General features: G+C 40.2%; 1 protein-coding gene across 1 annotated transcript in view; it reads left to right on the top strand.

Annotated features, from left to right (window-relative positions):
* Positions 1–25,973, top strand: part of SRPK1 (SRSF protein kinase 1) — an 81,590-nt gene extending 55,617 nt beyond the window's left edge. Inside the window, 9 exon segments of the mRNA XM_058733698.1 lie at positions 76–241; positions 1,743–1,768; positions 2,195–2,408; positions 2,785–3,204; positions 3,574–3,674; positions 12,285–12,392; positions 16,860–16,929; positions 21,812–21,904; positions 23,419–25,973. Coding sequence (XP_058589681.1) covers positions 76–241; positions 1,743–1,768; positions 2,195–2,408; positions 2,785–3,204; positions 3,574–3,674; positions 12,285–12,392; positions 16,860–16,929; positions 21,812–21,904; positions 23,419–23,603 — 1,383 coding nt within the window. The 3' untranslated portion in view covers positions 23,604–25,973.
* The last annotated feature ends 708 nt before the right edge of the window (positions 25,974–26,681 follow it).

Genomic DNA, 26,681 nt, shown 5'->3' with positions numbered 1-26,681 from the left:
TGTATTGTGATTTCTTCCTTCTCCAGAAAGACTTGTATTCTGTGTTTGCAAGTCTACTGCTCTATTCCCATCCAGGTGTTACAGGGTCTGGATTATTTACACACCAAGTGCCGTATCATCCACACTGACATTAAACCAGAAAACATCTTGTTGTCAGTGAATGAGCAGTACATCCGAAGATTGGCTGCAGAAGCAACAGAGTGGCAGCGATCTGGAGCTCCTCCACCCTCTGGATCTGCGGGTATGTTTTCTTTGAGGACTTTGGTCTCATTAGAAGTTAAGAGAAGTTCCTAGTTTTGTTCTATTACCAGTAGTTAAGTAAGGCACCACGCATTCCTTTAATGATAATATATGGTAAGTATTTATGTGTAAGAAATAATCTCAGCCTTCAAAAGACTTTTTTAATTCTCAGTATCACTCTCCTGTAGAAAGAAGTCTAGAGATTGTGTCTTTTAGGTACAGATGTTTTGTATACTTTAAAAGCTAATTCATGTTCTTGTTTTAAAATGTTTTCCCTTGTGATTCAGTGGCCATTTTTTATGTGTTTACCTCTTACCATGACAATACATGCTTGCTTATAGATCAGTGATCTGTGCAGGGGCAAGATAACTTTGCTATCAAGAACTTGAGTTTAGGCATTGGAGTGGACAGACCTGGTTTGAGTCCTGGGCTTCATCATTGGCTTGGGTGCCCTGAGCGAGTTCTTGACTTCCTTTTCCCTCTTGGCAGGAGTTCTTGGGATTAGTTCCATGTGAAAGCATTTAGTAGGGTGCCACACAGTATTATGTGCTAATTAAATGATGACTATGATTATGATGATTTTTTTGCCATTTGGGGTATAGATTTTAATATTAGTAGTTTTATTATATTTGAGGAACTTTTAGTTTTGAGGAAATTTAAGCTGAATTATCAGTTAACATAGGCTTTCTTTAAAAAGATAGACTAAAGAAGGGGGAAATGAGAAGTTAATTGATGGGCATAGAGTTTCATTTTTCCAAAATGGAAAAGTTCTAGTAATATTGCACAACAATGTGAATATAATTAACACTATTGAACTGTACACTTAAGAATAGTTAAGAGGGAAATTTTACCTTGTGTGGCTTCTTAAAAAAAATTTTTTTTTTTAATAATATTTTTGAGAGAGAGACAGAGTGTGAGCTGGGGAGGGGCAGAGAGAGGGAGACACAGAATCTGAAGCAGGCTCCAGGCTCCGAGCGGTCAGCACAGAGCTGGATGTGGGGCTCGAACCCATGAACCGTGAGATCATGAGCCAAAGTCAGACACTTAACTAAGCCACCCAGGTACCCCTTTCAAAAAAATTTTTAAGATTCTACCTCCCACCTAAGCTAAACTAATATCCATAACATGCTGTATAACTCTAGTTCTTGGTGCTGTGCTCCTTTTAAAACAGACCAGTGCCAAGGGGAAGAATTAGAGATGGGAGTCCTGGATGGGGGTAAGGGGGTAGGTAGTTGCCTGTCATTTTCTATTTTAAACATACATGGGAATGAGATTTTTGCAGCAGTAATAATGGAAAACCAGAAATGGGGACTTGGATTTTATCTGGAGAAGAATTTAATTTATTTAAGCTTATTTTAAGTTTGTCAACTTTTATATGCATTATTTTTTTTTTAAATGGTACTTCTACCAAAGTTACTTTATAACAGCAGTGTCCTTTACAGCATAAACTTATGTTGCCTGCCAAATACCAGGATTCTTACTTGATTTTCTTTTCTTTTCAGTCAGTACTGCGCCCCAGCCTAAACCAGTAAGTATAAGGTGTTTCTATGTTTAATTCTGATCTGTGGGCAGTGGGTAGGGATTTTTCTGTTAGAGATCACGGTTTGTTTAGAGTTTGAAAAACAAAGAAAATATTCCTGCGCTTCTATAATTTTTTCCAATAAATTCCCATGCATCTTTAACAAGTTTGTACTGGTGAGGCTTCTACGGACTTGAGTGTACCTGAGAGTAAGCCAGCCCCACAGACTGATCAGAGGACCAAGATTTATTGTTAATTTTGTTTTTATTTGGTTTCATAAGAGTATCCACATTGTTTACGTTAATGAGAAACTTAAGTGCTATGTTAGGGAAAGAGTGAAATTTAATTAGGAAATATTAAAGTTAACAGTTATCTCCAACTGGGGGTAATGGATTAGCCACCTGAAGGCTTTATCTGTTTGTAATCTCCGCCCAGGCTGACAAAATGTCAAAGAATAAGAAGAAGAAATTGAAGAAGAAGCAGAAGCGCCAGGCAGAATTACTAGAGAAGCGAATGCAGGAAATTGAGGAAATGGAGAAAGAGTCGGGCCCTGGGCAAAAAAGACCAAACAAGCAAGAAGAATCAGAGAGTCCTGTTGAAAGACCCTTGAAAGAGAACCCACCTAATAAAATGACCCAAGAAAAACTTGGTATAAATAGAGCATACACAAAAATTTACTTTAACATTAATTTATCATTGTTCTATAATATAGTGGTTTCATGCATAAAACACATCTCTGGGGGTGTCCTTATACAGTAAGAGTACAGAACTTTCATAAATGGTAGGCAGGTAATATTCAAATGTAATTTCTGACTTTTCTATGGAAATGCAACATAGACTTCATTTTGCAATTGAGTAAGGATAAGAAGATCTTTGTCCTTCCATAAATAGGTTTTAGATGTTCAGTCATGTTTTTATGTCACCCTGTATAAGTTCTAGAAAACGTTTTAATCTTATGGAGAAATTTTTTTGTTCTTTCACTCATACACATACACATACATCCTTTTTGTCTGTTTGTTCCTTAGAAGAGTCAAGTACCATTAACCAGGATCAGACACACATGGAACGTGGTGTAGAGGGTGGTGCAGCAGAGATTAATTGCAATGGAGTAATTGAAATCGTTAATTATACTGAGAACAATAATAAAGAAACATTGAGGCTTAAAGAGGATCTACATAATGCTAATGACTGTGATGTCCAAAATTTGAAGCAGGAACCTAGTTTCCTAAGCTCCCAAAATGGAGACAGCAGCACATCTCAAGAAACAGACTCTTGTACACCTATAACCTCTGAGGTGTCAGATACCATGATGTGCCAGTCTTCACCAAATGTAGACCAGTCATTCAGTGAACAGGACATCAGCCAGCTTCAAGAAAGCATTCGGGCAGAGATACCCTGTGAAGATGAGCAAGAACAAGAACAAAATGGACCATTGGACAACAAAGGTACCTGTGCAGACATACTTCCCCAGTATCCTTCCCTGAATAGCATATTCATGAATTTCTAAACTTAAAGTACCATTGTTTTTATGCATAAAGCTTTATGGCAGGCACCAGGTTACCTTCCGTGTGTAAATTTTTAGCTAATTTTGAACTGTGTTGGTCAATGTAGTGGATGCACAGCATTTTGTTGCCCTGAAGGCAGAGGTAGGTTTTAATTCCATAAACTGAGGATGTTGTTCTTTTTATCTTAGAAAATTTAGAGTGTAGGTTGCCAGTCAAGGGCCCGAGTATATTACTTCAGAGAGTTTTATTAGTCTTTGGGTATTTCTGTGTTCACTAACCAGTGTTACTGATGATGCCTATTGTCTATAGGAAAATCCACTGCTGGAAATTTTCTTGTTAATCCCCTTGAGCCAAAAAATGCAGAAAAGCTCCAGGTGAAAATTGCCGATCTTGGAAATGCCTGCTGGGTGGTAAGTTAAACTTCTCTTAGTGCTGTGTGGTGTTTGTTTGAATTTTTTTTTTAATGTTTATTTTTGAGAGAGAGAAAAACAGAGCATGAGCGGGAGAGGGGCAGAGACAGAGGGAGACACAGAATCCAAAGCAGGCTCCAGGCTCTGAGCTCTCAGCTGTCAGCCCAGAGCCTGACATGGGGCTTGAATTCACGAACCGTGAGATCACGACCTGAGCCAAAGTTGGACTCTTAATCGACTGAGCCACCCAGGTGCCTCCTTAATGCTATGTTTTGAATAGCATTGACTAGACTATTTTGAATAGTGACTATGAGTGAATGAGAATTTGGACTTTAATTGTGCTAAGGAAGAAAATATCTGTAGTTCTGTACCCAGGTTGCCAGTTAACATTTTGGTGCATATTTTTTCACTTTTTTCTTAACCTTTTATTACGGAAAAGTTCAAATATATTTACAAAAGTGGAGAGAATGGTATAATGAAATAGTCTCCACTCCCACTCCAGGTACCTGTCACCCCGATTCAGTAATGTTCACTACTGGCCAATCTTGTTTTATCTGAATTTTTACCCACTTTCAGACTCACAACCCTTACGTTCATACTTCCCCCTTATTTTCAAAATTGGCATCTAACTTACTAATTGTAACCTTTGAATGCACCTAACATATTTTGGACACTTTTCTTTGTTAACCAGATATTTGCATCAAATTCAGTTGGTTGTGTAGTTTTCCCTAATGTACTGTAGTTTCTACACATCTTTGATAGCTCTTTGTGGTGAGCATCTTCGCTCTTCAATCTTTTTGTGGTTGTCCTTAGGTTGTGTGCCACACATAAAACTGCTAAGTCAAAGTTGGGGCTCTTTTTTAAAGAGTGTTTTTGTTTTTGTTTTTTTTAATTTTTAATTAATTAATTAGTTTATTTACTTTTGAGAGGGAAGGAGGGAGAGAGAATCCCATGAGGTACAGAGAGAGGGGGAAAGACAGAGAGAATATGGAGCCCAGAGCAGGACTTGAGCTCACGTGATGTGGGGCTCAAACTAAGAACTAACAAACCGTGAGATCATGACCTGTGCCAGAGTCAGATGCTTAAATGACTGAGCCACCCAGGCATCCCTTAAAGGGGTTTTGGTGTATATAGTGTCATGTTGGGTTTTTTGTTTGTTTGTTTTTAAGGGTTGTTTTTTTTTTTTAAGGTTTTATTTTTATTTTTTAAATTTTTTTTTAAATTTTTTTTTTATTTTTGAGACAGACAGAGACAGAGCATGAGCAGGGAAGGGGCAGAGAGAGAGTGAGACACAGAATCTGAAGCAGGCTCCAGGCTCTGAGCTGTCAGCACAGAGCCCGACACAGGGCTCGAACTCACAAACCGCGAGATCATGACCTGAGCCGAAGTTGGACGCTTAACCGACTGAGCCACCCAGGCGCCCCAAGGTTTTATTTATTTTTGAGGGAGAGAGCTCACACGTGTGTGTGCATATGCACAAGTGGGGGAGGGGCAGAGAGGAGGGACAGGATCTGAAGCAGGCTCTGCTGTCAGCACAGAGCCAGATTCAGGGCTCAAACCTATAAACTGTGAGATCATGATCTGAGCCGAAGTGAGATCACTGAGCCACCTAGGCAGCCCTATACTGTCATGTTAATATAGTTGTTTACCCAGTTAAGAATTTGGGGGAGGGCATTATTTTAATGGATAGCTTATAAAAATCTACAGTAGAATGCTTTGTGCATAAATGACATGTACTTGGAGCCATATACTGTGTAAACAGGAACATTGAAGGTTGTTGAGGCAAAAACTATGCGTGGTTGAAACCACTTTCATAGATTTATTTATTTATTTATTTAATACTTCAAATTTCCTGTGGTATCCTGTACCCAATGGTTCATACTCTAGGAGGATATCACTTCTAGAATATTATGATAACCTTTGAGAAAAAAGTGAAGTCAAGCTTAGCACTGACCGGTAAGAATGGGGAAAAGCTTTTCACAGAATGAGAATTACTCCACATACCTCTGTCTGGTCCACGCCCCCAAGGCTTCACCTGGATGGCTGCAGTAGCCTCCTGGCTCTCCGTGCCTGTGCCCCCTACACACTGTTGTCAACACAGCCATCAGAGCGATCCTTTTAAATGTGAGCCCTGGAGGCTCTTTTCAGAACCTTGCAGTGACTTCCCTCAAAATGAATGCCAAAGTCTTTACCAGGTCCTGCACACCACCTAGCCAAAAACACTTACCTTCCTTCTGCCTGGAATTCTCTTCCCAAGATCATATGTACAACTCACTCCCTCATTTTCTTCAAGTTCCTATTCAGTTGTCATCAGGGAGCTCTATCTGTCCCTGAACACCTAACATAATTAGCAGACCACCACTCTCCAAACCCATACCACCTTCATTGTATTAATTCATGTATTTTCTCTTTCTGCCTCTCCCCACTCAATTTTTTTTCTCCATAGCACTTCTCACGCATGGTCTGATTCTATATAGTTGTTTGCTTAATATTCCTCTCCCTAAACATATGTCCCATCACAACAGATTTGTTCACTGCTGTATCTATAGCACTTAGAACAGAACCTGGTACATAGGAAGTGCTCAATAAATACTGCAGTAAATGAATTGTAAAAAACACATTGGCTGTGTCACAAATATCGCATGGTACGAACATCAAATGCTTGTCAGTTTCTGCCCACACTATATTCAAGTTTCTGTGCTTTTGTGTTTAGAACACCTTCCTCCATAATTGTCTCACCCATTTGGCACATGTTCTTTACTCTGATACAATTTTTCCTGTCACTTTTGCTACCACAGGTATTCTTTTTTCTTTTGCATGTCTTTTCTCTTTTGTTAAAGTGTCTCTGTGCTAAGACGACTTTGCAGTCTTTTCATCCATTCACTCTTTCAGCAAAGGTACTGGCACGTGCTCTGAGCTGGCTACTAGGATGCAGCGGTGAGCTAGACACAGGCGTCTTGCCCTGCTGGGTCCTGCTCAGATCTCACACCTTACTGATCTCTGCAGCAGAGCAGAGATTTAATATGATTTTCAGATAGCTTGATTTCTAAAATATTCGTGTCAGTTTTGCATGTATATAATTTAGATGTTAATTCCAAAATCTGCCCCTTCCCTTTGCCAAATTTTTCTCCCCGTGCGACAGTATTTACCTTTATATCGCTAATAAATAACTTGGCGGTATTGCTCCAATTTTTTTCTTTTTCAATTTTAGGCATTATTTCTTCCCTCTGGAAAATAGGACTTACGTATCACCACTGCAACCACCCACCATGTTCCAGATTTAATAGGATTTTGGCTAGTTAATTGTTCCATGTTTACATTATTGGGACTCTAATTCTATCAAGCATAAATTATACTGATTCCCTTTCCCTTTCTGCCTAACACTGTGTTTCATTTGCTTAGTCATCTTTGCACTACTTATTGCCCCACACTTCCACCCAGTGATATAAATACATATACTTTAATGCATACAGATAACCTGAGGCACTCTTTCACCTTCTTGCTGAAGAGCTCTAGCTTGGAACCTGGAGACTTCTTCTGTGTTCACCTGTTGGATTGCCTTGCAGGCCTGCTGCATTAGTGTCATTTGGATTTCCTTTCACCATCATCCGGGAGATCATTATTACTCTCTTTCTGTATCCCCTACTTTCTGTCTCCCCGATCTTTTTTTTTAAGTAGGTTCCATATACAATGTGGGGCTCAAACTCACCTCCTTGAGGTTAATACTCTACTGACTGAGCAGGCCAGGCACCCCTCACTGATCTTTCTTGGTTTACTCCATCTTTTTGGTTTTTAGTTTTTGTTTGTTTGTGGGTTTTGTTTCATTTTGTTTGGGGAGTACATGCAACTTGCAGTAGCTTCCTAAGAAAGGGTGTGTGAAACTGGGAGGGGACACCTTGTATGTTTGCTAGTGTCTCTGCTGCTTTCACAGTCAGTTGGCTGTATGTGAAGTTTTAGGTTGAACATAATTTTCCCCTGGAATGTTTGTCTTGCTCCATTATCTTCTAGGACTAGTTGCTGCTGAAGACCAACACCATTCTAATTCTTGATCCCTTGTGTGAAACCTTTTTCCCTGCGCAAGTCTGTAGGGTCGTTATTTCACACTGTTGTGCTGGGTCTGTTTTTATACTAAGAACTTGGTATGTACTTTTCATATTGAAACTCTAGTTCTTTGGTTTTGTCTGTCTACAGTCTGTCTTGTCTTCTCCTTGGTCTCTCTTCTCTAGCTCTGAAATCTTATTCAAATGTTAGACCTCCTAGGCAGGTCCTGTCGTACCTTTCTCTCCTATTTTCTGTCATTTTCTTTTTGCTTTATTTTCTGGGAGATTTCTCAACTAGTTATTATAAGCTTTATTTTTTCTCATTTCTCCTATTATATTTTTACTTTTCAAGAGTTCTTGGTTCTCTGATTATCTGTTAGAGGATATAGTTTATTATCCTATTATTGACATTTTCTTCTTCCTGTGTGTTGTCTGTTGCCTTCTTTCTGCAGGAAAATGGGGGGTTCAACATGCAGTTACACAATCAACTTAATTTCCTTGTTTTCAGAACGGTACTCTCTCCTCAACTGTGTGGAGCATCTTCCAGAGACCCCATTTTACCCATTTAGAGAAAACCTCCAAATGATCTGTCTGGCCAGGGAAGGGGCTGTTAGATTGCACTATGCCCTGTGCTCTGGAGCCCTGTTTCTTTTAATTTTTTTTAATGTTTTTGTTTTGTTTTTTGAGAGAGAGTGTGTGTGTGTGAGCGGGGGAGGGGCAGACAGAAAGGGAGACAGAATGTGAAACAGGCTCCAGGCTCCAAGCTGTTAGCACAGAGCCCCATTATGGGGCTCAAACTCATGAACTGCGAGATCATGACCGGAGCAGAAGTCAGACGATTAACCAACTGAGCCACCAAAGGTACCCCTGGAGCCCTATTTGTTTAAAGGATGTTTTAAAGCAGTGTTTCTGGTTTAAATCCCACCTAATACTGCCCAACTCTGAGCCTTGAGGGGATATACATCACAGCGCTTCTCCGCTTTCACCTGCGGCTTATTCTGTTTTCTTGGATCCACTAAGACATTTACCAATGATCTGTTCCATCTTGTAAGTTTTATCGCTCTAACTTCTTTGCCATTCTCTCTGTCAGTTTATGCTTTAAAAATTAACACTGGAGGGGCACCTGGGTGGCTCAGTCAGTTGGGCATCTGACTTCGGCTCAGGTCATGATCTCACAGTTTGTGAGTTCGAGCCCCGCGTCAGGCTCTGTGCCGACAGCTCAAAGCCTGGAACCTGCTTTGGAGTCTGTGTCTCCCTCTCTCTGCCCCCTCCCCTGCTCACACTCTGTGTCTGTCTCAAAAGTAAACATTAAAGAGAATTTTTTTAACAAATAAATAAAAATTAACACTGGATTCTCTACTAAGTGGAGTTTTAGGAGTGAGTGGATATGTGTTTGTATTTGATCCACTTGATTCTTGACCTCATTTATCATTTACACCATCTTTTTAAGGCACTAATGAGGCACAAGGAGTAAAAGACAAGTCCCTTGAGCAGCATGTCCATTTTTCTAAATGTCTCACTGGACCCAATCCTAAAATGCATGTGTGTGTAAAGGCTTTCCCATACCAAGCAATTCTTGGGGCACCAGGCTGAGAATTCAACTCAATTCTGACACTACCAGGAGATCAATGAGATTCCACAGGTAAAGCGCTCAGTCCCACAAGACCTCCTTCCACTTCAGATGCCACTTGCAAGCCCAAGTTACCTGTGCTTCTGACCAACCGGCTACAAATTGGAAGCTTAACCAGCCCCTCCAAGTCAGGATGCCGGTCACAAGTCCTGGTTGTTATCTGTACTTCTGACCAACTGGCTATAGGTGAGAGGTTCCCTCAGCCCCCTCCTTGGGTTTGACTGACTTGCTAGAATGGCTGACAGAGCTAAGAAAAAACATTTACTTCACTACATTACCGGTTTATTACAAAGGATATAACAACCAGAGGAAAAGAGATGCATAGATGCTTGTGTCCTCAGCTTGGGGCCTGCCCCAGTACATATGGAAGCATTCTGGTTCCCCAGAGTGGAATCTACCCAAACCCACCCCTCCTTTTGGAGGAAGCTTCATTACATAGACGTGATTGATTAACTCATTGACCATCGGTGATTGTTCAGTCTCTAGCCCCTCTCCCCTCCCCAGAAATCAGAGGGTAGGATTCCCTCTATTCATGGTCAGTTCCTCTAGCAACCAGCCCCCATCCTTAGGTGCTCTCCAAAAGTCAGCTCATTAACATAAACTCAATTGCAGTGGAAAGGGGCTTCTTATGAATAATAAGACACCCATTTTACCTCTACAGCTCTGGAGGGTTTTCTGGAACTGAGGACAAGAGACCATATATAACAAATATGCTATTACTCTTACTGCTCAGGGAATTCCAAGAATTTGGGGAGTTGTGAGCCGAGAAGAGTGGAGGAAGACCAAATGTATATGAGAAATACATTTTGAATCACCAGTACACATGAATGACCAAATATAAATGTGTCTTATAAATTACAGCATCGCAGTTGCCTGCAGTACATCCCACTTCAAACTCCGTCTCTGGGGCGCCTGGGTGGCGCAGTCGGTTAAGCGTCCGACTTCAGCCAGGTCACGATCTCACGGTCCGTGAGTTCGAGCCCCGCGTCAGGCTCTGGGCTGATGGCTCGGAGCCTGGAGCCTGTTTCCGATTCTGTGTCTCCCTCTCTCTCTGCCCCTCCCCCGTTCATGCTCTGTCTCTCTCTGTCCCAAAAATAAAAAAAATAAAAAAATACAAACTCCGTCTCTGAACCCATTGTCTTCTAAAACCACTTCCCAAAGTCTCTCCATCTTGTTTTCGTCAGCAGACAGCTGTCCCTCTGCCACTAATAAGTTCCTTTTGGCTCTTCCTTACTGTCTCTCACACATAGCCACTGAATTTTTGAGTTCTGCTTATTCTTTCTGTGGCCATCCTTGGGTTTACTTTTCCCTCTCCTATTTCCACAACCAGTGATTTTCATTACTAAGCCTAAATCTGGCCACCAACCAGAAGCAATGGTGTCCTTAGATGTCCTGTCAGTCTTCTTACAGTCTTCTTACTCTCTTGTGCACTAACACTCAGTGGTGCCAGATGAAATCCAAACTCTAACCTAGCAAATTAGCCGTTGGCTTCAGCAGATGTCTTTCTGTGCCTTTATTGGTGATGCTCTCTCCACCCGGAGTGCAGGTCTTTTGGTCAATCTTAGTCCCTTTGGAGCTCTAGTCAATACTGGTTTTCTGTCTGAAACTTCATCTGCCTAATTTCTCCTCTTCACAAGTGCCCTTCCTCGTTTTTGAATTGCAGTAGGATTGGAGAATCGTCTTCCACACTTTGTTGTTTCATGTTTTAATATCTGAATTTTGTTTTGTGTGTACGAATCATTCTAAGCCGCTGCTTCCTGCAGTATTTTTTATTACGGCCAACTTCACACCTATACCAAAGTAGAGAGAATAGAACAGTGAAATCTGGTGTCATGACGCTAATATCACCCAGCAGCTATCAAGTCATTGCCAGTCCTCTTTCATCTATATACCCACTCTGCCACCCACTCGAGATTATTTCGAACTATATCCCAGGTATCTTATGTTCTTTCATAAATACAGCTTTCCAAAAGATGATTCTATTCCGTCAGTTTTGCTAGTTATCTTGGGAACATCCTTTTCGTTTTGTTTGTAACAGGATCCAAATAAAATCCATGGATACAAAATTGAGTACTATGTCTCTTAAATTGCTTTTACTTCAGAGGTTTTCCCTTCCTATACGATTTAATGTGTTAAAGAAACTCCAGTTGTTTTGCTGATTGCATTCTCATAGTGCTTGCCATGGTCCCTGTTTCCCCAAGAATCATGTTTGGGTTTTGTGGAGGAGTGAGGGGGACAGAGGAGAATTGAGGGCAAGAGTTCTTTATAGATGGTGCTTATAAGATTCTTGAAAATTGAAGCCTAATGTCTTATTTCTTCATAATGAGCGCATGGCAGGGAAGGTTTGAATTGACCCTATATTGGTGTCATTTATTTGTTCAAGTACTTATTAACTTTAGACAAATGAACAACTTAATTTTTGTTGGGGGTAGTAGTTTTCCATTTCTTAAAAAGCCATTGTTATTCTGCCATCCGTGCATCTATATTAAGGTTAGACTTCATGTTTGCAAAAATAATTTGATGTGGATGGTGTGTTAAACCAAGGTACTGTTTGGAAGTAATAGCATCAAAATGATAACCTTAAGAAACTTGGTGCTCCTGGTGGCTTAGTTGGTTAAGAGTCTGACTCTTGATATTGGCTCAGGTCATGATCTCAGAGGTTCCTGAGTTCTAGCCCCACGTCAGACTCTGCACTGACAGCATGGAGCCTGCTTGGGATTCTCTGTCTCCCTCTCTCTCTGTCCCTCCTCTGCTTGTGCGCTCTCTCTCTCTCTCTCTTAAAAATAAATTAATTTTTAAAAATGGTATCTTAAACTAGGTAAATGAAAACTGGTTTGAGGGAAAACTTCAGAGAATTTATTTTCATCTCCATTAAGTAATTGTGACGTGTTACTTTTTAGAGTAACTGAATTTTAAAGTACTGTTTCTTCATTTACTCAGCACAAGCATTTCACTGAAGATATTCAAACAAGGCAGTATCGCTCGTTGGAAGTTCTGATAGGATCTGGCTATAATACCCCTGCAGACATTTGGAGCACGGCATGCATGGTAATGTTTTTTCCCCTTGACCTTGTTATGTGGTAGCTCTGTTATGTGGTATGTGATGGATGTTACGTTACGTTACGTTACGTTACGTTACGTTACGTTACGTTAACGTTATGCGGTAGCCCTGTGCCTTGCTCTGTTTGCTGATTTTCAGTAGACTAGTGAATTTTACAAACAAGAAAATAAAACTTTTTGTGACATCACTGGCAGTCTAAATTTTCTGTCTGGATAGGTAGGAATTCAAAAGATAATTAAAAACATCTGGCATTCCATTTGGTTCTGCCAAACTGCTGTTGCGCTGAAGGCACCAAATGTTTCTTACTGCTGCTGGGGATTAGGGGCTGTTAGAAACAACTGCTAAGGTGGTACTGTTTTTGATGAGGAGGTTACAGGTACCCTTGCCCTTTCAGCTCTCATCTGTTTTCAGATCAGGGAAACCCCTGGAAACTACTTCATTCTGTACAGTTTGACAGTTCCTCAGACATCTTTACACCCCACAAGATGTAAAGCCCAATCATCCTAAGATTCTTAAATGGCTACTTTGTCCCTCGCAAACAAGTACTCAAGAGGTCAGATTTAGTTGGTACTAAATGGTTTCCCACAAATAGTCTGTTAGAACATGTTCTCTTGTTTCCTGAAATAGAGTATACTCTTTCATTTGTAATTGTGTTTCTTGTTTCTCTTCTACGAGGTTGTGAGTGCCATGCTGACAGGAATCGTGGCTGTTACGTATAGCTAATTGTGTGCTTCCGGGCCTGGCCCGTTATGAGTGGGTGCTTACAGTGCAGTTGTGGTGGTAACTACCCAGAATTCTGGCAGACTTTGTAGAGTAAGGGCATAATTTCCCACGAGACTGCCTTCATTTCAGACACCAGCTGCAGACTCTGGAGTCCACAAGCCACCTGCTTTTCTGACCTACCGGCTACAAATTGGGAGGTTCCATTATCCTTTCAGATTCAGTAACTTGTTAGAATGACTCCCAGAATTTAGGAAAGTGTTAAAACTGCTATTACAGTTTTGTCATAAAGGCTACAAATCAGGACCAGTCAAATCAAAGCATGCATAGGGTGAGGCCTAAGAAGGTACCAAAGGTGAAGCTTCTGTGTCGTTGGGACATGTCACTTTCCCAGCATATCAGTGTGTACCACCACCTAGGGAAGTTCACACAGCTTCAGGTGCCCAGTTTTTTTTACTAAGATTTCATTACTTAGTCATGATTGATTGAATGAACTCCATCTCCAGCCCGCATTCCTTCCCTGGAGGTTAGGATAATGCTGGCTCAAAGCCCCAGTTCTCACACAGTTGGATCTTGTGCAATTAGGAGGCATATCCAGCCCCCCGGTCTTAACTGTGTAGGGGGGTGCCATTAAGTACTCATCACTTGGAAATGCCAAGCGTTTAGAGGCTTCCTCTCAGGAAACAGAAACAAAGACCAAATAGATTCTTTATTATATAAGCAGTACTTAGTACATATTTGTGGACCATCAAATGAGGAAACTAAACCAGAAACCTGTTAAACTGTCATTTCAATTAACAATATTCACAGTCAACTCTGGGGAAAACTTGAGAAACTACAGACTAGAAGATCATAGATTTCTTGATACGCACATTCCTGAAAAACTATGTCTTCCAGAGATAATAGAGTTAAAACTGTGTTGTTAATATGGCATGACCCTGTAAATCATTCTGTTAGGTAGGGTGTATCAGGGGTCTTTTAAGATGGAAGACTTCAGGATGACTGCCTGAAATGTAAGGTTTGGTACTGTGCACCAGATGGAAGAACATTGGAATAAAATCTAACTTCTTTTAAAGTTTTATATTTGGAAGAATTTGATTTGCTAGAGAAAATACGTGCTAGAGATGCCACCATTTACAAAATATAGCTAGTTTATAGATGACGTATGATTTATTATGATGTGGTTCTTAGTAGGAGGTTAACTGTTTAGGCCAGTAGGTCCTGCGTGCTATTTAGTACATTAATACTAAGGCAAAAAAATAAAAGGGGAATTAACCTTGCCTCCCGTTAAATGGACCAGCTCACATGCAGGAAATTTCTTGACCGAGGGAAGGAAAGCACTTACCTGATATGACAATATTGTGACAAGTTGAGCCCCACCTGTTCCCCCAAATTTCTCTCGTTTTGCTAATAGACATGGAAATGTTGCCTTACATTTAGCCATAACCAGAAAGTAAAAACAAATCCTGGAATATCAGAAGTGCCTGAAAGCGATGGATCATCCTGCATCTGATAGAATTAATTAATAGAAAGATTGGACCCTCTCTGAGAGAGAGTTTGCCTGCCACATTCGTGATTGAGACTACCGAGTTAGAAGGGCAGTTATGAAAAGGGAATGTTCTGTGAAGACCATTTAAGAGTTGATAAAGAATAGATGTTTTTAAATCCTCCGTTCTGTGGATTTTGACAAATGTACAGTGACCTATATCTACCACAAGAGTATCCTGCAGAATGGTTCCACTGCCCTAAGATTGCTCTGTGCTCTGCCTGTTCCTCCCTCTTCCTCCAGCCTCAGCCCCTGGCCACCACCAATCTTTTTATTGTCTTCATAGTTTTGCCTTTTTCAGAAAGTCATATAGTTGGAGTCATAAAAAATGTAAACTTTTCAGATTGGCTTCTTTCACTTCATAATATTCAAATATTTAAGGTTCTCCTTTGTCTTTTCACGACTTGATGGCTCATTTCTTTTTCAACACTAAATGATACTCCATTGTCAGGATGTGCCAGCTCACTGGATTGCATAACTGATGTTGCCTATGTACGTCCGCGTGACCCTGACTGTCACAGAGCAGGCTCTTTGGTCAGCGTGAGACAAGGGCAGGAGTGGGAATTAGGAGCCCCTACATTCTAGGATGGGCTTTTTTGCTTGTCAGTTTGGGTCAGTTTTCTTATCTGTAAAGGGAAGCGTATTCAACTAAAGTGTTCCGTAACCTAGAGCTTCCGCTAGTTTCGAATTTTGGTACTGTGATCTTTTGGTTTGGTTTGATTTGTGGGGGGATTTTTGCTATTACTTACAAAATGGTAACTACTAGCATCAACCTTATGTTCCAAAAAATAGTTCTGTCAGAGAGCTTTAGGTAACTAGTTATAAGTATCTAGATGAAAAGATTTAGAAAATACTAAAATCTTAGAAAATATTCTTTACTTCTGTGAACTTTAATTTCAGGATATTTACTGAGCTCCCACTCTGAGGCTTTGAAAAAGTACTGGTTTCTGAAGATAGTAACAAACTTTGATGAATAAGAATTAACAGGGTTTTTTTTTTCCACTTTGGGACTGTAAACCTCAGGACAGTAAGGGGGTGGGGGTAGAACACATACCAGGTTCAGTTTCAAAATAAACTGCTGGGATGTAAAACCAGCTATGCCTGGTAAGAAGCCATAGCATCCCTGACATTTTAGGGACTGTCCTGAAACTTCTAGTTTTGTGGCCTGGGCGGTAGTACAGTTCAGGTAATGTCTTGAGAAAAGCTGTCCCATGGGAAAACTGCAGAAGCGGACACTGGCAAGCACTGAGACCTGCATCTGGGCCCGAGTTAGAGAGTGTGCTCCGGAATCCACCCCGTGGTTCCTGTAATTGTCTGGGCCACTTAGTACCATCGACTCGATCAAAATTGACCCGTGACTAATGACTTATAACTGTACTTTTATGCCAATTAGGTTCTTTATACAACTGCAGTTGCTTTTAATCCATCTTTTTATTCAGTGAAAGATTAACGTCACTCAGATGCTGTCTTTCCATACTGCTTGGCACATATTCTAAAGGAAATTACTTTTTCACGCTTCTTCAACGCTGTTTACAAGAGCTTTTCTTGTAGAAGACGTGCCTTTCTTTTCTCGGTGGTGAATGCTAAATGTGCCAGTCACATAAAACATGAATTGCTCTTGACCACATTTACACCCAACCCTTTTCTGATTTTCTATAGACCTAGGAATTGGAAGTTCTATCTAAAACTTTAGGGAGTATGTTCCAAAGCAAAACTTTGAAAAACTATACTTTTTGCCAAATAATAGTCATACGTAGGTAGAGATGTGTCTGTCTCAGTTTTTTGGTTTTGACGCTGGGTACAGAATCTTAATTTCTAGCCATGTGAAATTACAACATAAGAGGAGCTGCTCTTCTCATGAATAATTTAATAACTTAGAACCACCTTAATATCCAAATGTACCCCACTCAGCAAAAAGATAAACTCAAGAGAGCTGAATTGCTGATGGGGGGAGGGGATAATCCATATGTTGATGATGTTATTGCTGTTTTCCTGCTTCATTTTACTAAGATACAGGTGTGGAAGGAAAGCTCTTTAGGAATAATCTTAAGATATTTTTCTTAAATGATCATCTGTGGCTTTTCCAGAGAAGGAAAAAATTACTTCATATTGAGCCAAATAGCAAGCAGTAAGCTTCCCAAAGGCTTCCTGTTGTTGTTGCTTTCATATATTGTCCTCTTTTTCTTAGGCGTTTGAACTGGCCACAGGCGACTATTTGTTTGAACCGCATTCAGGGGAAGAGTACACTCGGGATGAAGGTGAGTCCTCTTAACTGAGGATGTCTGTGCATGGTAGTTACACTTGTGTGGCCGTGTGGTTTGTAGTACTGAAGAGCTTAGTCTTTTTAGTATGCTAAGAATATATAAATCCCAGAAAAGATAGAAATATAAGATGTTTTATATTAAGTATTAGGTATACTCAATATTTTATAGTAGCTATTAAAGAACTCTGTGAGGATTAAGAGAAAAGGCTACACATGGTCAAACTAAAAATTGTATTTACCGGGTAATTTCTTCTAAAACATCTAGTTATTTTCCTTTCTCTATAAATCAGTGATTCATTCTTTACCCCATTTGAATTACCTGTTCGTCAGCTTGCTCACTTACGCCTGCAACTTTATTTGGAAGTCAGTAATTTTATAGGCAAACATACGATTTGAATGGTGTTTGTGAATGCAGAGACTATATCCTGTTTGTATACATTCTACAATATTGAGCATTTTCTTTTTCTAAAAATTAAAGCCATACTTTTTTTCTTTTTATTTTTTTAAAAAAAATTTTTTTTCCAACGTTTTTTTATTTATTTTTGGGACAGAGAGAGACAGAGCATGAACGGGGGAGGGGCAGAGAGAGAAGGGAGACACAGAATCGGAAACAGGCTCCAGGCTCCGAGCCATCGGCCCAGAGCCTGACGCGGGGCTCGAACTCACGGACCGCGAGATCGTGACCTGGCTGAAGTCGGACGCTCAACCGACTGCGCCATCCAGGCGCCCCGCTTTTTTTCTTTTTAAATGATATTAACATTTAGAGTTCCATTTTAAAACAAAATATTATTGGCTTACATTTTGTGATAGCTGGTGGGAAAGGCCCAAGCTGTGAGCTGCTCCATCTGAGAGGCTGTAAAAGCAGACAACTAAATGTGTGATTGTCGTAGACTGGGTCTGGAGTTCTCTCTTGTCCAGCAAGAGAGTGGGATGCAGGATTAAAATGCAAGAGAGGCTAATGTTCAGGAGTTGACAAGAGCCCCGAGTAAGGGTCCTTGTTCCATTTTTATTAGGATCAGAAGGCTTACAAGCGTGACAGATGTGTAAAAGAGACCGTGAAACCATGAACATTAACTCATAGACGGGGGAATGGAGAGTTTTGAAGATAGGCGGTGTTAGGGGTTTGGGTCAATACAAAACAAAGCTGGGAGGGAGTTTGTTTACAGCAGGCCTGAGGCACCACCTCTGTTTACCTAAACTGGCCTAGGGGACAAGACAGAGCCTGCACCCTCAAGGGTCAGCAAGGCACCTTTCTTTTGCTAATTAGCTCCACTCTGGGCACTCTGGGCTCCACTCTAGGCTCCACTCTGGGCCCTACTGGGGTCTATAGCCCTATTTACCTATTTTGGTCCTTCTTCCCTGTGAAAGCAGCTTTTTGCTATTGTACTAAGTTGGGGGGGTGTTTCTGCCCTGAATACCTAATCTTGTTTACCTCATTTTTGATACTTTCATCCTGAGGCTTTTCTATTCCAGTATTTTGTCCTCTACTGGGGGCCTTTGCCCTGTTTACCTAATCTTGGATGCGTTCATCCTGTAGCTTTCTATTTCCTTATGCCTTATTAACCCATCTGTGCAAGCTCAGGGAATTCCTAAGCTTAGTCCCCACATGTGATTTTTTTTTTTTTTTTTTTTATCATGGTGGTGGCCAGATAACTTAGATGAGATAATTGTGAATGAAAGAACTGTTAAAGAGGTATCTTACCTTCTTGATTAAACAGTTTGGGCAGATTTTGTTTTCAGGATTAACGGGAATTACTTTGAAAGAGCACTAGCAATATACCCTCCCAATAAGGAAAATATGTCCTTCACTCCCTGTGCTTTCCTCCATCTTAGGGAAATCAAGTTTTGTGCCCTGTGGAACCAAGAAACCTCTATTTCTCACACTGTGGTCCCTTGGGATATTAGTAGGCATTTTTAGTAGGACCTCCTGACATTCCTAATAAGTACTGTTTGGAAAATGTTGCGCCAGTTCCCATAGCCAAATGCCTATTTTAGTGGGTACAGTATGGATGTGTTTTCTATACATCAGCCCTTGTAAGAATATAACTGTAATTACTGTCTATGTACACACTTAATTTTCCCTAGTCTTTGCTGCTTTTTTTTTTTTTTTCTGGTTGTAAGTTTGGCGCTATAGACTTACACCATTTTAGAAATGCCCTACTATAGGGGTGCCTGGGTGGCTCAGTAGGTTGAGCATCCGACTTCGGCTCAGGTCATGATCTCACAGTCCATGGGTTCGAGCCCCGCGTCAGGCTCTGTGCTGACCGCTTGCTCAGAACCTGGAGCCTGCTTCAGATTCTGTGTCTCCTTCTCTTTCTGCCCATACCCTGCTTATGCTTTGTCTCACTCTGTTTCTCAAAAATAAATAAATGTAATAGAAAGGAGGGAGGGAGGGAGGGAGAGAGAGAGAAAGAAAGAGAAAGGAAGGAAGGAAAGAAAGAAAGAAATGCCCTACTATCTTTGGGAGGGTAGTTGATTTTTTTTTTTCTATTTTTGTACACTCTCTGTAAATAGTGTGTGGTACAGAACACATAGAGCAGCTGGAATTATATTGTATAGGATCTTATGCTACCAAACTTGATGATTGAAACATATATAAAAAGTCCCAAGTAAGGAATAAGGGAGAACCATCTATCCTAGGTATTTCTATACAAATTTATTTCCTCCTGTACCAGTCAATACTAACAGTCTTTAGGTGAAACTTTAAACTACTGCATAAGAGGCCCATAAGAGCAGAAAACAGCAAACCCTTATCCTCCAGCCAGTGTATACATAGTTTGTTACAAGTCACGGTAGGACTGGGGCCAACCTAAGAAGCATGTTCTCTGATGATATTCTCCAGCCCCTAACTCTTGGAATAATACTTGGATAATTTTGCCTATCAGGTATATCAGCCCTATGATCAATTGATAAACCAGATACAGGTTGCTGGAACTAAATGTAAAATAACACATTCAGGGGAAAAATAATTCCTTGGTATAGGAAAAATATTAAAAGAACCAATACTTCACTTGGAAGTTTACAGAAGATAAACTGTGGTCTCATTTATAATCTGTTTATACAAAGACATTTATTTGCAGGTTTTGCCTAAAATAGGCAGAAATTTCTTAGCAGCCGAGTCCTTGTTACTGAACTATAAATTCAGTCAAAACTGCCAAAAGGTTATAGTGAATTCATGAATGTAAAGCCCTTTTAAAATGACAGCACTGGGTCCTTTACATGAGAAACAGATAGGACCTGAGACATTCACAAATTCCCAGATATATTGATGTCTCTGGCATATTATTATTCCCCTTTAAGGTAACATTAGAAATCTTTAAGTAATTCCTTTTGATCTTCATGATTCTCAAACAGGATTAAAGTCCTTTTGTGACTAGCAGCCATCACTTTTTAAAATGTACTTCGTATTCTTAGTTACCTGCAGAATAAAAAAGGTAGTAGAGCTGCCTGTAAGTGTGGATGGATGCTGGCCAGTCCCAGGCTCACCTGGGGACACACTGGACACATCCCTGGCAGTGTTCACAGTCCATATTCATGCCGTGACAGTTACAACGCACTGCTATGATGTGGACATCTTTTCGTGGCCTACGGAAGTCAAGTAGCTGTATTTTAAAATGTTTTTCGGGGCACCTGGGTGGCTCAGTCAGTTAAAAGCATCCAACTTTGGCTCAGGTCACGATCTCACAGTTTGTGAGTTCAAGCCCCACAACGGGCTCTGTGCTGACAGCTCAGAGCCTGGAGCCTGCTTCGGATTCTGTGTCTCCTTCTCTCTCTGCCTCTCCCCCACTCATACTCTGTCACTCTCTCTCAAAGATAAACACTAAAAAAATTTAAAAAATAAATGAAAACTAAAATGTTTTTTGCTAATTTGTACTTAAAATATGATTTATTTTAAAACAAATAGCTCTGAACTAGACATGATAAGATGTGGGTTTTCATTTGAGTTCTAGCTCCTTTTAGCCCTGTACCTTCAAGTAGGCCATTTATTCTCTCTGAGGTTCTATTTTCTCATCTTTACAATGGGGTATTAATCTTTGGCCTGTTGTACAGGGTGGTCGTGAAAACTCAAATAATCATATGTGATAATTTAATCGTCATGAACATTGTTAAACAGAGTGATATTACTACGTGAAGCCCAGGGCAGTATCATAAATAAATAACAGTTCCAGAATGTGTAAAGAATATTGGTACAGTTTTTCACCTCATCTGAAAAACCCACCTGAACCTAGATGTATAGGCAAAATAGAAATAAAGATCTAGTTAAGCCTCCAAACTCCAGAGTGGGACTTGCCAGCTGCTATCAGGTAACCAACCACCTGAAATAATTCTCGACCTTCCCAGTCTCCCCTGGAATATCCTTGGTTATATTTGTAGTTACTCTTAAAGAGCTAGTCCTTGAAAAAGCTATTCATAAAAAAAACCCTTTACAGCTTGTCCTTGATCCTGTTCTTCTTACCCTTCTATTTTAGACCACATTGCGCACATTATAGAGCTGATAGGCAGAATTCCAAGACGCTTTGCCCTCAGTGGGAAATATTCACAGGACTTCTTCAATCGCAGAGGTAGTATTATTAACATGAGTTTTTATCTAGGCCCCAGGTATACAACTTAAGGAAGCAGAGCATTCACACCAAGATTGTTTTTAGTTATCTTATCACTCAAGTCCCACTGGAGTGGGTGCGTGATTTTGTTATGGTTTTCTGGACTCTCCATTAGGTGGATAGAGTCCTCTTCCTATTTAGGACAGAAAGCAACCCTGAAATGCTTCATAAAGAGGTGTGCATGCTACTCTTTCTGCCATTGTCTAGAACTGCATTTGTTACTCCTGTTATGTATGTCTTTTTTTTCCCCTTTCCTGAAATGTTTGAAACATACAGATCACATTGCATTGATCATAGAACTTCTGGGGAAGGTGCCTCGCAAGCTCATTGTGGCAGGAAAATATTCCAAGGAGTTTTTCACCAAAAAAGGTAAAATAAATGTGTTTGTTCCCAGACATTAAGGGGGCAAAGTGTTTAAAAATGAAGAGGTAAGTACTGCTGGGTACATGTATTCCCAGCACCTATAGAAGAATGGTCCTGTCTTGACTGCTGAGCTGTAGTAGTGTGGTCAAGAGCAGAGACTGGAACCAGACTATCTGGGTTCAAATCCCAGCTGCTACACAATCTCAGTCTGCTGATTTCTAACTGGAGATTATAAGTGTCTACTTCATATTGAATAAGTTACTTTGTATATAGTACCTGGCACATTGATTACTCCTATTATAGCACTTCTGGAAAATGGGCAGATTTTTGCTAGCATTTGGTCTAAGAACTGCCTCTTTCAAAGGGCAAATCATTTACTTCAAGCTTCCTAAGGGCAGGATTACATCTCACTCTGTCTTGTGGCCTAGTGACACCCAACATAGTCACTTAAGCCCATCAGTTCTACAAATTAACTTTACCCTTGACAATTTTATAAGTTTATGTCATCACTGAGGAGTGAAGGAAACCAAGAGAATACTCTTACTTCAACTTTTTGACTCGATAATATACATTGGCATATTTAAATGTGTACTTATGCATACAAATAAAATTTGAAAGCTGAAATTTGAACACCTGACATGGAAGGGATTGGAAGACTGGCCTTTTTTTCCCTTTTTGCCATGATTCCCTTTTTCCTCACAACCTCTACACTAATGCTGAGGAAAATCATTTTGCTCAACACTTGACAGCAAGCATCCTCAGAAACATTTAATGTTTCTATTTTGGCAGGAAAATACTGAAGTGCTTCATAAGAGTTCCTCCTTGCACAAAGACCAGTTAATGGCATGCATATACCGAGTAGGTAATTAATCAGGCACTCACTGCCCACAGAAGAGACCTCAAATAAGTGTTGTAGAAGTTTTAAAGCAGCATTTACCTTAATAAGGCACTGTAATTGACCTTATTTTTTTTTTAATTATCATTTCAAAGAAGCAAAATTTAGAATGACATTCCAGAATACTACAAAGTGTAGTGTAGCTATATCTGAAACCTGTGTGGGGTTTGTTCTTTTAGTCTTGTTGCTTTTATACAGGTTTGGCGTGGTATTAGCTCTTACTGCCTTATTTGGAAGCAATATTTACTAGACTGTTAAGTCAAAAAAAAAAAAAAAAACAGTACAAACAAATTGTTCTTGGTATGTGGTAATAAACTGCCTCTGAACACCATATGACACCATGTTGCATATATAGGCATTTAATATTCATTTTAGTGAATACCTAGTTCATGCTAGGCCTGCCCAATTTGACTGGGACAGAATATTCTGGAATGGTGGAGCAAACAAATTATCTTAAGTTTTTAGGCCCTCAGAATGGAGAATGTGAGAAATTTGAATGAAGAAAGATTCAATTCTGGTGGCAAAATTTCTTTATAGAGCACCCGGATTAGTTCCTGGATATCCACAAAAGGCTCTTGTCACTTGTCAGTGTCAGTCAGTTTCTTTTGTATTGTCTTTATCATAGGTGACCTGAAACACATCACGAAACTGAAACCCTGGGGCCTTTTTGAGGTTCTAGTGGAGAAGTATGAGTGGTCTCAGGAAGAGGCAGCTGGCTTCACGGATTTCTTACTGCCCATGTTGGAGCTGATACCCGAGAAGAGAGCCACTGCTGCCGATTGTCTCCGGCACCCTTGGCTCAACTCCTAAGCCCCAGCCTAACAGCGCAGCAGAGATCACATGCTGATCCTCACCCCTCCCCAACAAGTATTTCCCTCTTCCCTTTTCAGGGTGAAGCTCTTCCTTCAAGGGTTTCCTAAGGGGTTTTTTTGTTTTGTTTTTTTGTTTTGTTTTTTTGTTTTCTTGTTTTCTTTTTTTAAATCAATCTGTTCATTTGGGTTTGCTTACTTGACCCTGTGGAGATCCCCCACAGCCATTGGGCATCCTAGGTGAATTTGGCCTTGATTGGGCTCTGCCAAAGACGAATAGACTAAAATGTGAAACAGCCTCTCACCCTGTACCCTTGTCTTTCCATTAGAACACCCTTTAAATTATACACATCCTTTTTAAAAACTATGAAGATGTATGAGCTCATCCTTTTATTCACTGACTCTAAGAGTCAAATTTTCTAGTGCGTATCCTAGTGCCAGCATAAGGATGAGAAGGGGAAAGGGTGTTACTTCTGTGTACAGCAGAGACATTAAACTTGCTGTATCCAGGCTGCATCATCTACCTGGACTGTTTCTGTTGCTCTCTATGTTCACATTTTTTCCTGCGACTTTCAGGCTGTCTTTTTAAAGGAGCTGTATAAGCTCCAAATTTGGGTACCATTTTATCACTGTTCAAAGCACTATCAAATTCCTTTCATCCTTTAATAACTCTAAGATCCTTGAATCTTTGGTCTGATTTTTGATGAAAACAGAAGCGGAACCATTGATTTGTAATTTCTGCAGAACCACAGCTGTTTTGCAAAACAGTCCTTTCCTGTGTGTCTTCTGTTACCCTAACAGCAGAGTTCGTTCATTTGGCTGTTTTGTTTTTCATTGTTTTAAACCCTGGCTGGCACTTTACTCACTGCACTTGAGTTTATTGCCCCATAACTAACTAAAGAATTCAGGATGACTCTAGAAAGGAGATCTGGGTATCAGAGATTTCCCCTCTAAGAAGAAAATGCCCTAGAATTCCTGATTCTTTTCCAATCAGTCCCCTACCTATATTCACAGCTTTTTCTTCATCTTGTCCAAATTTAGCCTTGAAGCAGTTTCCCTCTGTGGCTTAGCCTTTCTCATTTTCTGAGAGGCTTCAGGTCTTAAGTGAAATCCCAGTATAGAAGAACCAAGGGGAAGGGTGGGATGGCACTTTTTGGGGTGGGGTTTTTTTGTTTTGTTTTGGAGGGGGTGTTTTGTTTTGTTTTTATTTTTGTTTTTTGTTTTTGGTTGTTTTAAGATTAGCCATTCTCTGCTGCTATTTCTTTGTATAATGTAAGTTTTTAACTGCAATTTTGGGATAATTGAGATGTACTTGAGGCTTTTTTTTTTTTTTTTTTTTTTTTTTTAATGAGAAAAGGCTCTGTGAATCTTACTTTAGAATGGGCGTCTCTTAGACTTGCCCTAGACATCATATATTCCTCGGGTCATATTGAAAAGTAAAAGAGGGGCAGGCTTGGGGTCACAGCCACTTGTTTAGCACAGACCAAGTGGGCCTTGAGGACTACAGCATTCTGCGGAGACGGCTCCAGGAGTGATTTACAGAAAGCCAAGGAAGTGCAACTTGAGGCTCTCCTAGCAAAGCTGCTGATGAGACTTTCAGGTAGCTGACCCTCTATACAGGAAATTGGAGTCCAGATTCTGCCATTTTTCCACCAACAACAGCAAAGGAAAACATGGTGCAATTATGCAATCCATTTAACTCATAAACCTAGAACCCTGAGTACCGATGGCCAGCCATTCATCGGATCCTTGATTGGGTAGTCCTGAAATCAGACATGTTCCTGTAGAAAGAATTTTAAGTGAGGCTGTCTATGCACCTATCAAGAATAAAGAAAATAGATTGTATCCAACAACGGCAGGGAAAATCCTTCGGCACTTCTAATCCACTTTGGCTTTTCAGCTGTATATACATCTAAAGCAATAGCAGACTAGAACTGAATTCTTTTCTACACTGTAAAATAACAATTGTGGAATTACAGGAATTCTGGTGATGATATTAAAGTAAAATAACCAAAACACAAATAGAAGGCCCCATTTTAACAATTGATGTAAAAAGAAATTTTAAGAAGAGAGAACCTATAACTTCTTTCTTGGACATGTTTTCCCTCCAAATAAGGGCTTTTCCCCCTGTCATTTAAGGAGCCAGATGAATTAGAAGCCGTAGAAAGAGGCAGCTATAGAAATTGATCTTCCAAGTACCCCATGTACCTTTATTGAACTTAATCATAATACTGTCAGATTGCCATGATCTTACTAAAGGATTTCTATTGCTGTCAGTTAAAACCCCAAATGCATTTTTATTCTTTCTATCAGGTGCATTGTCTGTTTTCTTTATAAATGCAGTACAATAAACAAATTATTTAATAACCTACATGTTTCCAGAGCATTTCTGTTCATTTGTTGCCCAAGTTGGTCTGAGCCAACCTTCAGGATGGAGGAAAGGATTGGTTGAGTATGCTTTTTGTACTTTAAATAAGCAGTGAAATTGTATAGCTTGAACACATGCCACTTTATGTCATTTGTAGCTTTGCTTCTATCTTTAAATTGGGGGTAGGTGAGATTAACAGTACATTTTGGAAAGTTTTAAGAAAATTGTTATTCCCTATATCCAATAGCATTTTCCCAGAATATTTGTGGTAATGTCTTTCCCACCCCGGCCTCAGATTACAATCATTGTAGATGCAGAACGCCAAAGATTTGTGAACTCTGCCTAAGGCACTGGCATGACAAACCCTATTGTGCCCAGGCTCTCATACACATCTGATTTATTGCTTAGCACAAATTCTTAGACATGGAATGGCTGGGCCAGGTTGTAAGCACATTTTTATGGCTTGTAGTGAATGTCCCATAACTTCTGTGGGAAACGGACTGTTTGGCTGTGACTAGCAGTGTTTGGATGGGCCTGTTAGGATCGCACTCATTTTATTCCTTTTTTAAAATCTTTTTTTTAGACTTATTTTATTTTTGAGAGAGCACAAGTGGGAAAGAGGGCAACAAGAGATCACACAAGAGGGGGCAACAGAAGATCTGAAGTGGGCTCTGTGCTGATAGCAGTGAACCCCGTGCAGGGCTCAAACTC

Source organism: Neofelis nebulosa, chromosome 6 (genome assembly GCF_028018385.1).
Source record: "Neofelis nebulosa isolate mNeoNeb1 chromosome 6, mNeoNeb1.pri, whole genome shotgun sequence".
In the NCBI taxonomy this organism is placed as follows: Eukaryota; Metazoa; Chordata; class Mammalia; order Carnivora; family Felidae; genus Neofelis; species Neofelis nebulosa.
Note: the sequence above shows the minus strand (reverse complement) of the source record. Positions and strands in the feature narration are given on the sequence as shown.